We start from the raw sequence: 16,762 nt of genomic DNA on the forward strand, positions 1-16,762 counted from the left end.
GGGAAGACAAGGGCTGTCCAGAGGTGTCTTGCATGTGGGCGTTGCTCCTTGGAGTTCTGTGACGTCAGTATAACAGTGGCTGTATACCTGAAAATAGATGCAACTTTCACCTATGTCCAGTGTCGGCTCGTTACTGCAATAGCGCGTGAGTCCCCAACCAGTCGCACCAGCATCAGTTGAACATGTATTATGCAAGGAATTCTTCAGGTGTCAAGTATGAAAGGGGCGCCACCGCCTCATGTATGCGGGTCCTTAACAGGTGTCTATGTGTGGTTTGACATCTGGTGACCGCGTCACTTCACATGTAGCCTCCTGTGCGCTCTAGTGGACAGAGGGTGGCGGACGGTGCTTGTGCGAGCTGATCGCATTATTTAGGAGGAGTCTGCATGTCTGCACTGAAATTATTTCAGTAAATTAGGAGTTGTATGCTTGTCTGGAGAGCATTATTTAGGAGTAGTTTACAGGTCTGTTGGCTGTGTGGCGTGACCCTAGGCATGTCAGAGCATGTGTTTTGTATCACTGTGATAAATATACTATATTCCCAATTAATTTGTTCGAAAGTAAATAGAGAAAACTCTTTCCTTACTCTCCCCAGCAGCCCATTGCAGGCTGAGTCATTTTCGCGCCGTTTTCCCCCTACAGACCACCATCTTGGATTACATCACAGGAGTGATGACAGCACCCTCTAGTGGCAGTAATGTGTACTAGGTCAGATAGAGTCTAGATTTCATGGTGGAGACATTGCTTGTACAATAAAACCTTATGTCTGTCATAGGCAGAGTCGTTTTCCCGCCATATCCGCCCACCATCTTGGGTGATGACATGTGCTGCACACGTTAGTTCACGTTAGTACACATTAGTGACCATTAGTACACTTTAGTACACGTTAGAGCATGTTATTGTATGTTAACCCGACAAAACGGGTTGGTAAGGGGATGTGGCACTCGGTTGAGGATCGTGGTAGAGTCGTTAACTATTTCCTTCCAAGTCCAGATGGGCATGGCATTGGCGAAAATTCATTCCAAGTACACAGTATCGATCGCTGGTGGTGTCAATATGTACTACACCTCGTGGTGAACACAAGCTATGCCACCATCTTGAATAATGTTAGTCATATCATCAGATGACGCCATGGACAACAGAGTCCTCTGCTGGCGGTAGTGTGTACTTAGTCAAAAAAATTGCTCAAATGAGTGTGAAATCTTATGGGACTTAACTGCTAAGGTCATCAGTCCCTAATGTTACACACTACTTAACCTAAATTATTCTAAGGGCAAACACACACACACCCATGCCCGAGAGAGGACTCGAACCTCCGCCGGGACCAGTGTACTAAGTCAGTTGGAGTCCAGACCCCCTGGTGAACACACTGGATGGTGGTGCTGTCTCTAATTGTTTAAATAAAGACTGGTGCATGATTTCGATTGTTGACAATTAGCATGCATGTTTGCAGAGTCTTTTAGATGAATTAATACTTTGACAATTTAGGAGTTGTGTGGCTCTTTGCATGTTTATGTATTGCATTATTTACGAGTGGTTTGCATGTCTGTAGGCTGTGCAATGCGTTATTTTGACAGTTTACAATTAGTAGGCACGTGTGTAGAGCATTATACATGAGTTATTTAGGAGTAGTTTGTAGGTCTGTATGCCATGTGGCATGTTAGAGCGTGTGTTCTGTATGACTTTGATAAATATACTCCATCCCTAAATAAATTGTTCCAAAATAAATAAAGTGCACTCCTTCCTCTCTCCAGCAGCCCTGTGCAGGCTGATTCCATTTCCCATGAATCCCTAGGAAGAGGTGGCGGTCAGGTGACTGAGGTTAGTCCAAGTGTCCTTTCTTTCCAGCAATTTTCTTAGGTTGGTAACGAAACCCCAAGTTACCTTTCTTTACTGCCAAAATTCAAACTTGGTGCCAGGTCCTAGGAAGAGGTGGCAGTCGGGTGACTTAGATTACTAGAAGTAGCCCAATTCTCCTATCTTCCCGCGATTTTCTTAGGTTAGTATAGATAACTGTGGTGTGATGCCTTATCCTGTTGGAATTTGAACTTCGCGGCATTTTTCTTGGGGAGGGAAGGGGGGAGCATGGCTCTTTCGCGCCAAAATTCAAACTTCCCGCCAAAATCAACCATTTTGAATGACGTCATAGCAGCCATCTTGGATGATGTCATGATGCGAAGTCTACATGCTGCCGTCTGAGATGACGTCATCACCACAATCTTTGGGACATCCGGCAACAATGCAGAGTGCGCTGATGCCCCCCTTGCTCCAATACTATTGACTTTTTTACCTCGAAGGTACACACCGGCCTTGCGCTGAACTCGTCGATGACGCCGCGTAACGTGCATGGGTCAGCACCAACGTGAATGGATGAATCTGCAGCATCAACTTCCGGTTGCCCAGCCTTGCAGATGTAGAGATCCCACTCGCACCTCAGCTAAGTGGCTGCCCCATGCGTTAACTGTGCCCATGGCCCGGAACATGGCTGACTGCTCCCTCAAGCGTGAGGAAAGCAGCCAGCCACCGTCATTGTAACGAGCCTTAGCAGCTCCGGCCATCCCCCCAGGGCAGCGTGTTCAGTGCCCGCATACAGCTCTGCACCCGGGAGGCCACGAGTTTGCGTCCCAGTCCTGCCCCTGCGGACAGCAGCTTGCAGTCCGCCGGATGATGACACCTACAGATCAGAGACTGGCAGCCCTCTCACTCCTCGAGCCAGTGTAGCTCCAAGGTGCGACGCACCGCGTTGCAGCAATGACGCGTCTGCATAGCGGAAGTTGGAGGTAGCTCCAGCGGGCCAGTTGGCCATCACCAGAAGGTTGTCGTGATTGGCCTACAACTTAAACAATCGCCATTCTCTCCGGTACTATATGCAGACATAATGGCGACACGATTGCCCGATTTGTGCCTCCGGGCTCGCTTGTTTATGTCTTTTTCCCTATGCCTCTGACGTAATTCTTCTGGAGGGGACAAGTGGAGTATTCTTTGATAATAATAATGAGAGCTTTCCTCAGCCCACTACGGCCCCTACACACAGGTCACTAGGTGCTTTTTTAACTGCCAAGTTCAGGTTCTTCACAGCACGTCGGTACCCTGTGCTGGCCTGATTACTTCACATTTGTATACAGTGTCCACCGAGTATGACTTCCAGCCTTCAAGCGGTGTCATAACCCTGCATCGCCGAATCGTTTGCAAAATATCAATATCGTCCACACCTGACATCCAATGTGCCAATCAGTCCCTCAACTACTGCCTTCCAGCCATAGCTGCTCGGGATTTACAAGAATTCCCCGCATTTACGCCTGTACTTATTCATGGCGCTACAACTCCATGGCTTTATTTTTTTCCATAAACTTTAGTTACCTTTCCAATTTTCTCCTTTGTTTCCTTTACTGCTTGTTCATTGTACAGTCTGAATATCATCACAACCCTGTCTAACTTTCTGTTCAACTACTCTCTTCGGTTAATATCTTTTCGACTAAAGTGCGCGTCATATATCTTGGCGGCCGAGTTTAGGTTCGTTCTGCGCATCTGACGTCACAAAACACAGTCAGCCAATGAACAGAGAACGACGTTGCCACATCTCGACTGCACTGCAGAGCACGGACGACTGTCTTCAGTTTAGAAACGTTCAGTCATAAATAAAGTAATAGAACAAAAACAATGTCTTGATAGCAGACTTTCTTTTATAGAAAGTTTGGAAAAAGCATTCTTTATACCAATTGCTTCATATTCTATTAATTAAACCAAACATGCAATAAGACTCCTAATTCAGGCGATAGCAAGGAAAGGTGTTTGTATCAATCTCACGAACTGCTTTTTCGCAATAAACAACAGCGGTAATTGTTTATTTCCTATCGTACTTCGACGAAGCGTGAGTAATTCATAGTCATACCAACAGTGTTTATAAGTAGTTGCGTGAGGCGTTAGAGTCCTTATGGAGTCACACCATCTGATGAGGTGAGATAGCGGAACGGTTAAGGTGTGGGGCTGCCAAGTGAAAGGTTATGAGTTCAAATCTTGTGCGATGCTTAATATTTTCTTTATTTAAAAACAATATTGGAGTGGCTTACTTCACGAATTTTTTTCGTTTGAACGAAATTTCTAGTGCTTTGCCTCTTCATTAACTTTCTCGCTGCTGCAGACACGTGCTCCCCGCATTCTGCGCTGTGCGCGATTTTGTCATCACTGCACTTCTCGCCTGTGCAGACACATGGTGTTCCCACTGCTTTGACACACTTATCATTCGATTTCCAAAAACTATTTGGCCAAAAAATTTGATTTTTACACGTCTTCTTGACTGATACCTTCCCCCCATAAATGACTTAATTTTGTTTTGATGTGCAGCATTAAATGTAGTAAACCATTGCACGAAATTTTGAAGAGTTTGCAGAGGTAAAAGTCCATAGGGTATACTTTCCGTATGGTCGATTTTAGTTGCCACAATGTTGAGAATGAAATGTGGACAAGATACCTAAATTTCATATAATATTTACTGTATAACAATATCTCATTTAATTTAAGTACCACATAGGTGTCGTATGTAATATTGAGAAATATTCCGTCTTTCGCGACTGTAATAAAAGTTTTATTTACACACGGCGCGTTTGGCTTTATTTTAAAGCAGTTCCATCGGTGAAAGGTATGGCACATACACAATGGTATTCATGTTCTAGCCGGCCGAAGTGGCCGTGCGGTTAAAGGCGCTGCAGTCTGGAACCGCAAGACCGCTACGGTCGCAGGTTCGAATCCTGCCTCGGGCATGGATGTTTGTGATGTCCTTAGGTTAGTTAGGTTTAACTAGTTCTAAGTTCTAGGAGACTAATGACCTCAGCAGTTGAGTCCCATAGTGCTCAGAGCCATTTGAACCATTTGAACCATTCATGTTCTATTTCTTGTTTTTGTTCCACAGTCGCAGTTTTACCAATGGTATTGAAATTTATCCCTCTTCTGCAACTGTAATAAGCGACTTATTTAGACCAGACGCGTTTCTCTCTTTTGAAGCATCATGTATTTTGTCTCCTCCATTGCCAAGTCACCTTTCGTAGTTTTGTGCTGCGGTAGCACAATATTCAACGTTTGTGTTGGCTCATCAGTGTTTTAGCAAATAAATGCTGTTTGTATGTGCCACACACAAAATTATATTTGACATAGCTCTGAGCACTTCACTGACAGACGGTATATTCAAGTCCTAATGTTTTTGTAAGTCCACAGTTTTGTTTAATGTATTTTGTCTACTTCCTTTTGATTGATTGAAGTGCTTTAAAATAAAGCCAAACGTGCCCAGTGTAAGTAAAACTTTTGTTACAGTCACGAAAGGTGGAATATTTCTCAATATTACATACGACAGTTATGTGGTACTTAAATTAAATGAAATATATAGGTATCTTGTCCACATTTCATTCTCAACATTGTGGCAACTAAAATCGACCATTCGGAAAGTATACTCTATGGACTTTTACCTCTGCAAACTCTTCAAAATTTCGTGCAATGGTTTACTATATTTAATGCTGCATAATAACTGCGTTGAACATCGAAACAAAATTAAGTCATTTGTGGGGGGAAGGTATCAGTCAAGAAGATAGGTAAAAATCTAATTTTTGAGCAAAATAGTTTTTGCGGAATCGAATGATAAAAGAGTGTCAAAGCAGTCGGAACACAATGTGTCTGCACAGGCGAGCAGTGCAGTGACAAAATCGCTCACAGCGCGGAATGCAGGGAGCACGTCTTTGTAGCAGCGAAAGGGTTAATGCGACCGTGGTGGCTTTACTTCACGAACTGCGCGCTCCCCCCTAAACGTAAGCTTGCGAACTATGCTATACTATGGCGCTGCTTCTATTGGCGCGTGCGTCGTGTGCAACTGGCAACGCAGCAATCTCCCCCTTCTAGGCGGGCATGCGCGAGCCGCCAAGATAAAAGAATTCAACTATAGTAGTCTGGTGTCTGAATAACTTATAGATAACTTTTCACTCCCTATATTTTATTCCTGCTACCTTCAAATTTTCGAAGAGTGCGTTTCAGTAAACATGGTGAAAGCTTCCTCTAATCTACAAATGCTATAAACATAAGGCGAGGACAGCCAATGATCCCTTCAATGGAGATGCACACCAAGCTCGAACTCTTTCGGGAATACATCAAATGAAGTCTCAATTGCCAATAATGACTACCATCTGCTGTAGAATGGAATGACAGCAACTAAAATTTGTGCTGGACCGGGATTCGAACCCAGATTTCCCGCTTATCGCAAGCGGTTGCCTTATCATGTGGCTATGCGTGCATGACTCAGGGCCAGACCCAAACTTCCATAGTCACTTGCCCGGTATCGGTAGATAAATACACTATAGCAGTGCCTTTATTATTCTGATTACGATGCAAAGTTCCTTTGGACATGGGTGCATGTACAGGAATATACATAATGGATGTATGAGTACCGGTCGTAGACACGTGGTTGGCACCATATGGAAGTTTGGGTGTGATCCTGAAACGTGCACAGGTAGCCACATAAGGCGACCGCTCGCGATAAGTGGGAAATCCGCATTCGAGTTCCGGTCCGGCACAAATTTTCGTTGCCCTCATTCCATTCTACAGCTGATGGTAGTCATTATTCGCAATTGGGAATTCATTTGATGTGTTTGCTAACGGCTGTGGTTGCTGCAGTGCCTCTTTCTTTGGACATGCATGCATGTGCTAAGGATCTTTTCATCATAATCAGAATAACACAGGCGTTGCAATATCGTATCATAAGGGAATAGGTGAAAAGCCGCAAGTAATGAGGATAATGGGCAAGGCACACTTTCTCAGTAGTGTGTGGATAATATGAGGATTTGGATCTGATGGGAAGTGTACTAGGGTAGTCCATGCAGTAACGACGATAGCTGTGTCCACATGACATAGTAGTCAGCGCTTCTGCCAACTGAGCAGCAGACCCATGTTCGAATCCCGGTCCATCACGAATTTTCATCTTACTTCACTGATTTAAATCAATGCCCGCTGGAAGCTAATATCTTTAATTCCTTTGTACCTATAAATGTAGGTTTGCAAATGGTTCAAATGGCTCTAAGCACTATGGGACTTCACATCTGAGGTCCTCAGTCCCATAGACTTACAACTACTTAAACCTAACTAACCTAAGGAAAACACACAGCTCCATGCCCGAGGAAGGATTCGAACCTGCGACCGTAATGGCACAGTGGTTCCGGACTGAAGCGCCTAGAATCGCTCGGCCACAGTGGCCGGCTTAGGTTTGCATTTCTTCTGTCTGTTTTGCAGCGTAAGTCGTAGGTTCAGCATTGCTCTATGCGTTCCTGTATTTCTCTGGAACTCAAACAGACCTTCCCCGCAATCGGCTACTGCCGGTTTTCTTCACTCCTTTGTAAATAATTCGTGTCAGTGTTTTGAAACCAAGATTTAATATACTGATGATTCGGTAAAATTCACCCTGTTAGCATCTGCCGACGTCTCTGTAATTGGGATTATTACTTTCTTCTTCACGTCTGAAGGCATTTCACCTGTTCCATATATCTTGAATTTCAGGTGGAATAGCTTTGTCATGGCTTATTCTTCCCAGGATCTCAATAAAATTGAGGGAATGTCTTGCATTGCTGTATTTCCTCTTCATCAACTTCCTCTCCCCTTTCCAGAATATTGTCTGCTAGCTTGTTTCAGTTGTAGATTTATAAAAGTTCTACATATTATTTTAATTTTTCAGGCTTTCCTTAGTACTGGTTTGACATCTGAGCCCTTGATACTGATACAGCTGCTTCAATTTTCTTCGAAAAATGGCATAATTTTCCCAACTTTCTCACAGTCATGCATTTGTCCTGTAGCCTTTATTGCTTAGCCATTTTCCACTTTCCGTTTATCTTAATTTTTGTTGTCTATATTCCCCTTTGCCTGCCAGAATTGCTGCTTTTTGTATGGGGTGTTTCAAAGTCATCGCATCAAACATCTAGGGGGTTATAGACCACTTCATAGGGAACAACTTTTGTGAGAGATAAAATGTTCACTGACGCTTCCTGTCGCCATCGGGCATCCTTTAATGTCCGCGGGACTTGGGACGACGAGATTTAACTTAACTAGAAGATCTAACCACATGTGCTGTGTAATAACCTACCTAGGCAAACTGAAGAGTGATTTTCAAGAAGAAAACCATAAGAACAATTGCGGAGAGAGGTATTTTAGGAGCGAGTCAGGAACTTCAATTTTGCTTGACCCAGCGCTTTTCACACGAAGCAAATGACAGAATTACAGGAAACAGATATTTCTTGCGCATGCGGCAGATTGCCTATGCCCTGCCGCCTCTCAAGGGCATAACCAGTGCGTCAGCGAATATTTTCTCTCTCATAAAAGTTGTTCCTCGTGGCGTGATATAACACCCCTAGACGTTTGGTGCAAAGATTTTAAACCATGCTGGAGTTCCTCCCTTCACCAGTTAAGATCAATATGTTATGAGTTGTACAAGGATATATACTATGTCTTGCCTCTTAGCCTAATTGTTCTTCTGCTGCCTTCACAACGCCAATCATAAAGTTACCCGTTACTATTTTGTTGTTGTCCTGTTCTCTTCCTCTGTTTCAGTCAATCGTTGCCTAATATTGCCTTTGAAACTCTGATAAAACTCTTTTTATTAGCCTACTGTCGGATTCCACTCTGCAGTCACCATAAAATTTTCGTTTTCATTAATAATCCTAATAATTTCTTTTGTCTCATCATACATTCTTTCAGTTTCTTTTTCATCTGTGGCTCGAGTAAGCATATAAACAAGTTCTACTGTGGTAGCTGTTGGCTTTGTATACGTCTAGGTTGTGATGATGAACTCATTATGTTGTACACAGCAGCTAACCTACATCGTTATTTTAATATTAATTATTAGACATACTCATTCATTAGACTTATTTAATTTTGTTTTCAATCCTACCACCTCACTTAACTAATTCTCAGTTTGTGTAACTTCAATCCCTCTATTTTTTTTATTTTATTTTTTCTAAATTCTCTACCCTACATACCGTATTAAGGGACCTAACATTCCCTCTACCATCTTTACAAGACTAATTTTTCCATATGATTGTATTTTGCAAATGAGTCATTGTCTGGTGATCCGGAGGGGGTGGCAATTTACCTGCAGAATAGTTTACCCAAAATTACTCCATCACCATTACATTAACTCATACAGTACGGCTACATACCTCAGGAAATACAGCGACTGTTTTTTTAATAGTAATTCTAAAATTATTTCATAGAAACGTAGCTTGGTTGCCAGTCAGCAGCTAAACCAGTACAGTAATTCATTCCATGTTTATCTGAATTTTGATTAGAGCTATGGGCTAGCCATTTGGTAAATTTTCCACATCATCTTCAGTCCAAACAGCTACAATTCTCACTTTGTGAACAAAATTTTTGTCATGTTGGAACTGAAATGACCAACTTCAAATCAGTTCTGCAGTGTGGGTAGGAGGAAAGTATCAGTTTGAGCCTGATGAGCCTTAGAGTATTTTGCACCAAATATGCAGGGTGACCCGAAAGTCCATTAACATTTGAAAATTCAGTACTTCACGGAATAACGCAGGTAGAGAGGTAAAAATTGGCACACATGCTTGAAATGACTTGGGGTTCTATTGAAACCGAAACACTGCCCTAAATGGTCAACAGATAGCACCTTATATGATACAAAACAATAATTAGCATAACAACTGATTTTTAGTGAAGACAATTTTCTTTATAACAGAGGCTCCAACAATACCTGTAGTTGAGGGACAATGTTGTGGAGAGCGCTGTACAGCACATCAGTAGGTATGGTGAGAAACTGCCATGGGATGTTGTCATTTAGCATCCCAAATGAGGTCGGACGATCATGGTAGACTTGCGACTTCAGGTAATCCCACAACCAATAATCACACAGATTGACACCTGGGGACCTAGGAGGCCAAGCATGATGAAAATGGCGGCTCAGCACATGTTCCTCACCAAAAGGTGTGCAAGAGATCTTTCACTCATGTAGCAATATGGGGTGGAGCACCATCTTGGGTTTAAGTCGTATCTTCCAGTAGGTGGTTGGCAGTCAGGCTAGGGATGATGCGATTCTGTAACACACTGACGTACCTCGCACCTGACATGCTGAATGTTTGTAAAACACCCACATTTCTTCAAAGAAAAAGGGTCGATCACGACTGATGTGGTAAATCCACGACACACTGTGACTTTCTCATCATGCAGTGGGGTTTCCACAAAAGTTAGGATTTTCGGTAGCCCAAACTTTGCAGTTTTGGGTCCCTTGTTTGTCTGGACTGCAGGTTTTCCTTTGTAGATTCTGAAGTTTCCTGAATCAAAATGATTTTTGTCAGTAAATCATGTTTCTTGAATCGCAAGGATTTTTATGTGGAATTTTTCCATAGTATTTGTGAGTTGTTTGAGTTAACCTACTTTGGAGAGTGTGTTTATGTTGAGAGTTCCTATGAAGTTTTTCTGTTTTGGTCTTAGAGATTCTGAGAAGCTCTGGCTCTTCTGCGCATGATGTGCCTGGTCCCCCAGAATCCAATGACCACGAAAATTCAGTCCAGAGACTGATGCCTGGGGCAGTGGATTTCTTTCCTTTTGTTCCATCAGGCTTATTGAAGTTTAAACTTGTTTTGTGATGATCTTCTAATAAGGTCACGTGTTTATGATTTGATTGTTGAGTTCAAGAAGAACATCGAGCAGCGGCAGCAACTAGGTGAACAGATGCTGACCGCTACCTGCTGGATTCCAGAACAGACACTAGTGGATTTGGGCTGCCTCTTCTGCCAGTTCCACTGTACCGATGATCTTCATCTCTGCCTTCACTGCCATTGAGGTCTTCGCTGTATCCCTGCTGAGTGCCCCTCACAATGTACTATCACCTGGGCCAGGTGAACCAAGGCTTTCTAACAAGGTGTTCCTCCTCCCCCTCTTTCTTTTTCAACCAGGCTTGGGACTGGCTTTGTGTGTGTGTGTGTGTGTGTGTGTGTGTGTGTGTGTGTGTGTGTGTGTGTCATTACACATTCAGACATATATTTGTGGAGTAGAATGAGTTCTCAAGCAAATATTATTTCATTTCATGTTTGAAGTTAATTTAATTGTCTATTACATTTTTCATGACATTTGGGAAGCAGTCTAAGACTTTTATAGTTCAATGCCTCACTACTTTCTGTGAAAATAATCAATTTTTGAAAATGTAATGTAATTGGATACATAAAAAAGTCTATTCACTAAGCAGTGGCAGGAGAACACAAAAATAAAAGGTACTATTAAAGTTTGCAAGCTCTCCGAGCCAGTGGCTCCTTCTTCTGCCAGAAGTGTTGAAGGGAAAGAAAGAGTTGTGAAGGAAAAGGACTGGTGAGGTTTAGGATAAGGTGTAGAGTTTGGAAAATTCATCAAGAACTGTGGGTCAGGGAAGAGTTAATATATGGAATGAGAAGAAACTACACTTTTTCTTTAACCTCACCATTACTTTTCCTTCCCCTTTTCCTTTCCCTTCGACCCTTCTGCCAGAAGAAGGAACCACTGGCTTTGAAAGCTTGCAAACTTTAATACTTTTCATATGTGTGTTCTTCTGCCAACCACTACAAGAACTAATACTATTGAGGTTTAAGTATTTGTACCCTGTTATAATTTAAGTCACAACTTTTCATTTCTCCACATCTGATCTACAGCAACTGAGTGTTGAGTTTTGTCGCTCCACATTCAGCAATCTTATTTCAGTAGTTAACTGATATTGAGAAAGACATTAGAAGTCTACGTGATTTTGAGGCACTACTGCACCTGGTGAAATTATATGCTCACACATTTTACTTGTTACACCACCTATTACTTTAAAGTCCTTTTCATTTTCACAATTTTCAGCCTCAATATTCTGTTACAACAACTTCTTTTAATATTTACAGGCTAACTCTGTGCATAGTCTGACAGAACTGCTGTTCTCACATCTGTAACAAACTGCAATATTTCCTTAGATCAGTGGCCCTCCAGTAGGCGTCCATAAGCAAGTGTAAGAGGGTACACTTGCCCCTCCCTGAAATCTGTTGTACAGACTTTCTATTCATTGTAGAATTCCCAGTAATTACCAGGAACAATTGTCTGTAACTCTATTAAACTGCATATTTCACATTGCCAAACATGGCATTAATTTCTGTGAGTTTAATCATCACTATAGATATTGGATTTTTTTGGTTTTCAAACTGTTCATAAGAAATTATATTTATTTCTTGCTGCAGCAGTGGTTATAGGGTTTTTCTGCAGTCAAAGTCTTGTGAACCTTTTCAGAACAGTGCCAAAATAGTGCCCTCAACCTTTCCTCTGGCAATTCCTCATAATGCTTTTATCAAGTTGCAGATGGGGACTGATACATCATCCTGATGTGCAGATTCCCAGCACAACATAAATATGACAGCAGTATATGTGCCCATAATCCATTCCCAATCTCCACAAAGGAAAAAAATAGTATCAAAATAATACAATAAATACAGCAATATGGCCAAGTGTGAAGCTTTGTAAGTTAAGTGTTGTATGTAATGTCAGTGTTAAGTCTTTTTTAAGGTTTCTTCTCTGTTATTCAATTTTGAGGAGTATCTTTTGTTGGAAATTTTTGTTGATATCCAATAAGATTTTATTACTCATTGTGACTTTTTTCTGTTTCAGATTTTTACGGGAAACTGAATAAATATTTTTGAAAATATTTTTTAGTTTAATTTCATAATTCATTGTGTACCATGGGCTTGATCATGTAAAGGAAGTAATTTCAGATTTTTCGATAAAAATGTGACATCCATATTCATATTAATAACACATGATGTTCTTCATATATTCTATTAGAGTGTGGTTACTGTTTAGGTATCAAAGTAACATCTTACAAATACCAAACCAATATCATAATGCATCATAATGTGTGAAATAAACAATTAGCATTTTCATTTGGTACCTTTTCTAATTGTGTAATAGAGACATTACTCTTGCAGCTACATCTTCATGATCCTTATGACATTGACTTCTCAAAGCCATTAGCAAACTCAAAACGTACACAAAATATTGAAGGAAGTGTTACCATGGGTCACAAATTACAAGTCATATATAAGTTTCGTAACATAGATATTCATCAGTCTGCATGGGAACTGAAAAGAAATCAGAGGGGATGTACATTGCCACGAGAAATTGATCTCAGATACTACAGAGAATACAGTCTCTCAGCATGTTTAGCTTCATGTGAAGTTAAAAATCAAATGTGGTTCTGCAATTGCTCTCACCATCTGCTATCTCCAAACAGTAAGTATTAGCTCAGAAAATGACAAAACATCTGCTCTAACAGAAAATGTGAGACATGTCGTATTATGCCTGCTGATGTTATTTTCTTATCTGCTCAAGATATTTATGCAATGTGAAAAAATACCTTATTCCTGTTCTGCTTGTAAAATGTTTAAGTGATCTCTACACATAAGAAATTATAACTGAACAAAACGGTTGATATATTCACACTAGAGAAACATATTTAATTTTTTACAGGGAAAGTCAAAGAATGCAATTTTGAAGGTCTTCATTGTTTAGATACTTACTTTGGTAAGTAACATCATCATATCTGAACTTACTAGTATTCAGTGTATCATAAGTAGTTACATTTATAATATCACTGTGGAAACTACAATACTGGCCATTAAAATTGCTACACCAAGAAGAAATGCAGATGATAAACAGGTATTCATTGGACAAATATATTATACTACAACTGACATGTGATTACATATTCACGCAATTTGGGTGCATAGATCCTGAGAAATCAGTACACAGAACAACCACCTCTGTCCGTAACAACGGCCTTGATGCGCCTGGGCATTGAGTCAAACAGAGCTTGGATGGCGTGTACAGGTACAGCTGCCCATGCAGCTTCAACACGATACCACAGTTCATCAAGAGTAGTGACTGGCGTATTGTGACGAGCCATTGACCAGATTATTTCAATTGGTGAGAGATCTGGAGAATGTGATGGCCAGGGCAGCAGTCGAACATTTTCTGTATCCAGAAAGGCCCGTACAGGACCTGCAACATGCAGTCGTGCATTATACTGCTGAAATGTAGGGTTTCGCCAGGATCGAATGAAGGGTAGAGCCACAGGTCATAACACATTTGAAATGTAACGTCCACTGTTCAAAGTGCCCTCAATGTGAACAAGAAGTGACTGAGACATGTAACCAGTGGCACCCCATACCATCATGCTGAATGATATGCCAGGATGGTGATGATGAATACATGTTTCCAATGTGCATTCACCGCGATGTCGCCAAACATGGATGCGACCATCATGATGCTGTAAACAGAACCTGGATTCATCCGAAAAAATGACGTTTTGCCATACACCCAGGTTCGTCATTGAGTACACCATCGCAGGCACTCCTTTCTGTGATGCAGTGTCAAGGGTAACCGCAGCCATGGTCTCCAAGCTGATAGGACATGCTGCTGCAAACATCATCAAACTGTTCGTGCAGATGGTTGTTGTCTTGCAAACGTCCCCATATGTTGACTCAGAGATGGAGACGTGGCTGCACGATTCGTTACAGTCATGTGGATAAGATGCCTGTCATCTCGACTGCTAGTGATACGAGGCCATTGGGATCCAGCACGGCATTCCGTATTACCCTCCTGAACCCATCGATTTCATATTCTGCTAACAGTCATTGGAGCTCGACCAACGCGAGCAGCAATGTTGCGATACGATAAACCGCAATCGCGATAGGCTACAATTCAACCTCTATCAAAGTTGGGAATGTGATGGTATGTATTTCTCCTCCTTACACAAGGCATCACAACAACGTTTCACCAGACAACGCCAGTAAACTGCAGTTTGTGTATGAGAAATCAGTTGGAAACTTTCCTCAGGTCAGCACATTGTAGGTGTAGCCACCGGTGCCAACCTTGTGTGAATGATCTGAGAAGTTAATCATTTGCATATCACAGCATCTTCTTCCTGTCTGTTAAATTTTGCATTTGTAGCACGTCATCTTCATGGTGTAGCAATTTTAATGGCCAGCAGTGTAATATGCAGTATATTATTTGAATGATTCCTTCATCAGCAAGGACATAAAATTTGTCATAAGTTATTGTCAATTCCACAAATAATACAAAAAACCATTTGAGACTAATTTGTTTCAATAGGAAAATTATTTTGAATCTAACTATTCATGACAAACAGACATTTCAGAACACCTTCAGTGAAAACCAAAAGGGAAAGAAATTCCTAAGGTTCTGAAAATTATATTTATTTGGTCATTAACTGACTTTCAGCTTCTTAGACCACCGTCAGGTGACACCTGAATGTCCCAGACACAGATAAAATGATGTGCAACTTACACAGATAGTATTTGTACAGAAGATACAAAAATGACATTGAGTATTTACATAGGAAAACATTATAGTTTTTCAATCAAGACACAAAGGCATTAATGACATTACCTGCCAGGGGCCATTGATTTAAACCAATGGGGAAAGTTAAAAATTTGTGCCAGAGAGTTGAGAATTTGGCTCTGACAGGAGGCATGCTAGGGTAGTCCACTTAGATGCGATGACCACTGTGTCTGGATTGCATGGTGATCAGTGCCTTGGTTTGAATCACAGTCCAGCACAAATTTTCAACTTTCCTCATTGAGTTAAATCATTGCCCACTAGTAGCTGATGTCACTAATTCCTTTGTGCCTTGGTTGATTCATAATGGCTGCAGGACTAAAATAACAGACACCACATATATTATATTTTTTGTCATATAGCAATAGTTACATTAAATGAAATAGGAGGAAACAATTTTTTAATGTGAAGATACATTTAACAGCCGATAAGAAATAAGTTGAATTTACAATTTTAATCTAGTATTTGTAAAGGAGTCTGCCTTGCCGCAGTGGTAACACCAGTTCCCGTCAGATCACCGACGTTAAGCACTGTCAGGCTGGGCTAACACTTGGATGGGTGACCATCTGGTCTGTCAAGTGCTGATGGCAAGTGGGGTGCACTCAGCCCTTGTGAGGCAAACTGAGGAGCTACTTGATTGAGAAGTGGTGGCTCCAGTATTGGAATCTGACATATGGCTGGGAGAGTGGTGTGCTGACCACATGCCCCTCTGTATGCACACACCTGTGGTCTGAGGATGACATGGTGGCCAGCCAAGTACCTTTGGGCCTTCATGTCCTGTGTGGGAGAAGTTTAGTTTTAGTTTATTTGTAAAGGAAATGTAATTTAACAAAGGGGGAAAAGGAAACTGTGTATGACCATTTCATACTAAGCTAGAATTCTGTGCCATATGTTTATTGATTTCCAGTAGGGTAACCTTTCTGTTTTTTTGTTTTTTTTTTTGTTTTTTTGTTGTTTTTTTTTTTAACTAAATATAAAACTTCACATTCTACATCAATGAATTTTTTCTGTTAAAAGATGATTGGCAAAGATTGCATATTTCTACCTTAATCTAGAGCTTCTCTCATGTACATATAACTTAAGATGATAATAATATTAAATAGGAAACAGTTACTAAAGTTCTGAAAATTCTGTTCTGCCTGAGTGATTAGTGTATACTTTTCCACACTGTTTTCATGTGATTTTACACTGGATCGTCCGGAGTGGACCCTGGATCAATGGAAATGTGTTGTGCAGTCAGATTAATAACATTTCTTGTTACCATGTCATGTCTTGTTACCACGTCATGTCTGGATACACCATCACACAGGCTTATGGATGCTTGACATGAACAGTGCCATAGAGGCAGGCCAGTGAGGGCCTTAGT

General features: G+C 41.2%; 1 protein-coding gene across 1 annotated transcript in view; it reads left to right on the plus strand.

Annotated features, from left to right (window-relative positions):
* The window catches only part of LOC124556612, a 126,637-nt gene that overhangs the window by 83,934 nt on the left and 25,941 nt on the right, over nucleotides 1-16,762 (plus strand). Inside the window, exons 6-7 of the mRNA XM_047130579.1 lie at nucleotides 12,966-13,269; nucleotides 13,507-13,560. Of these exons, the coding sequence (XP_046986535.1) occupies nucleotides 12,966-13,269; nucleotides 13,507-13,560 (358 nt within the window). The remainder of the gene's footprint in view (nucleotides 1-12,965; nucleotides 13,270-13,506; nucleotides 13,561-16,762) is intronic.

The sequence above is a fragment of the Schistocerca americana genome, chromosome X, assembly GCF_021461395.2.
Source record: "Schistocerca americana isolate TAMUIC-IGC-003095 chromosome X, iqSchAmer2.1, whole genome shotgun sequence".
NCBI classification, from domain to species: Eukaryota; Metazoa; Arthropoda; class Insecta; order Orthoptera; family Acrididae; genus Schistocerca; species Schistocerca americana.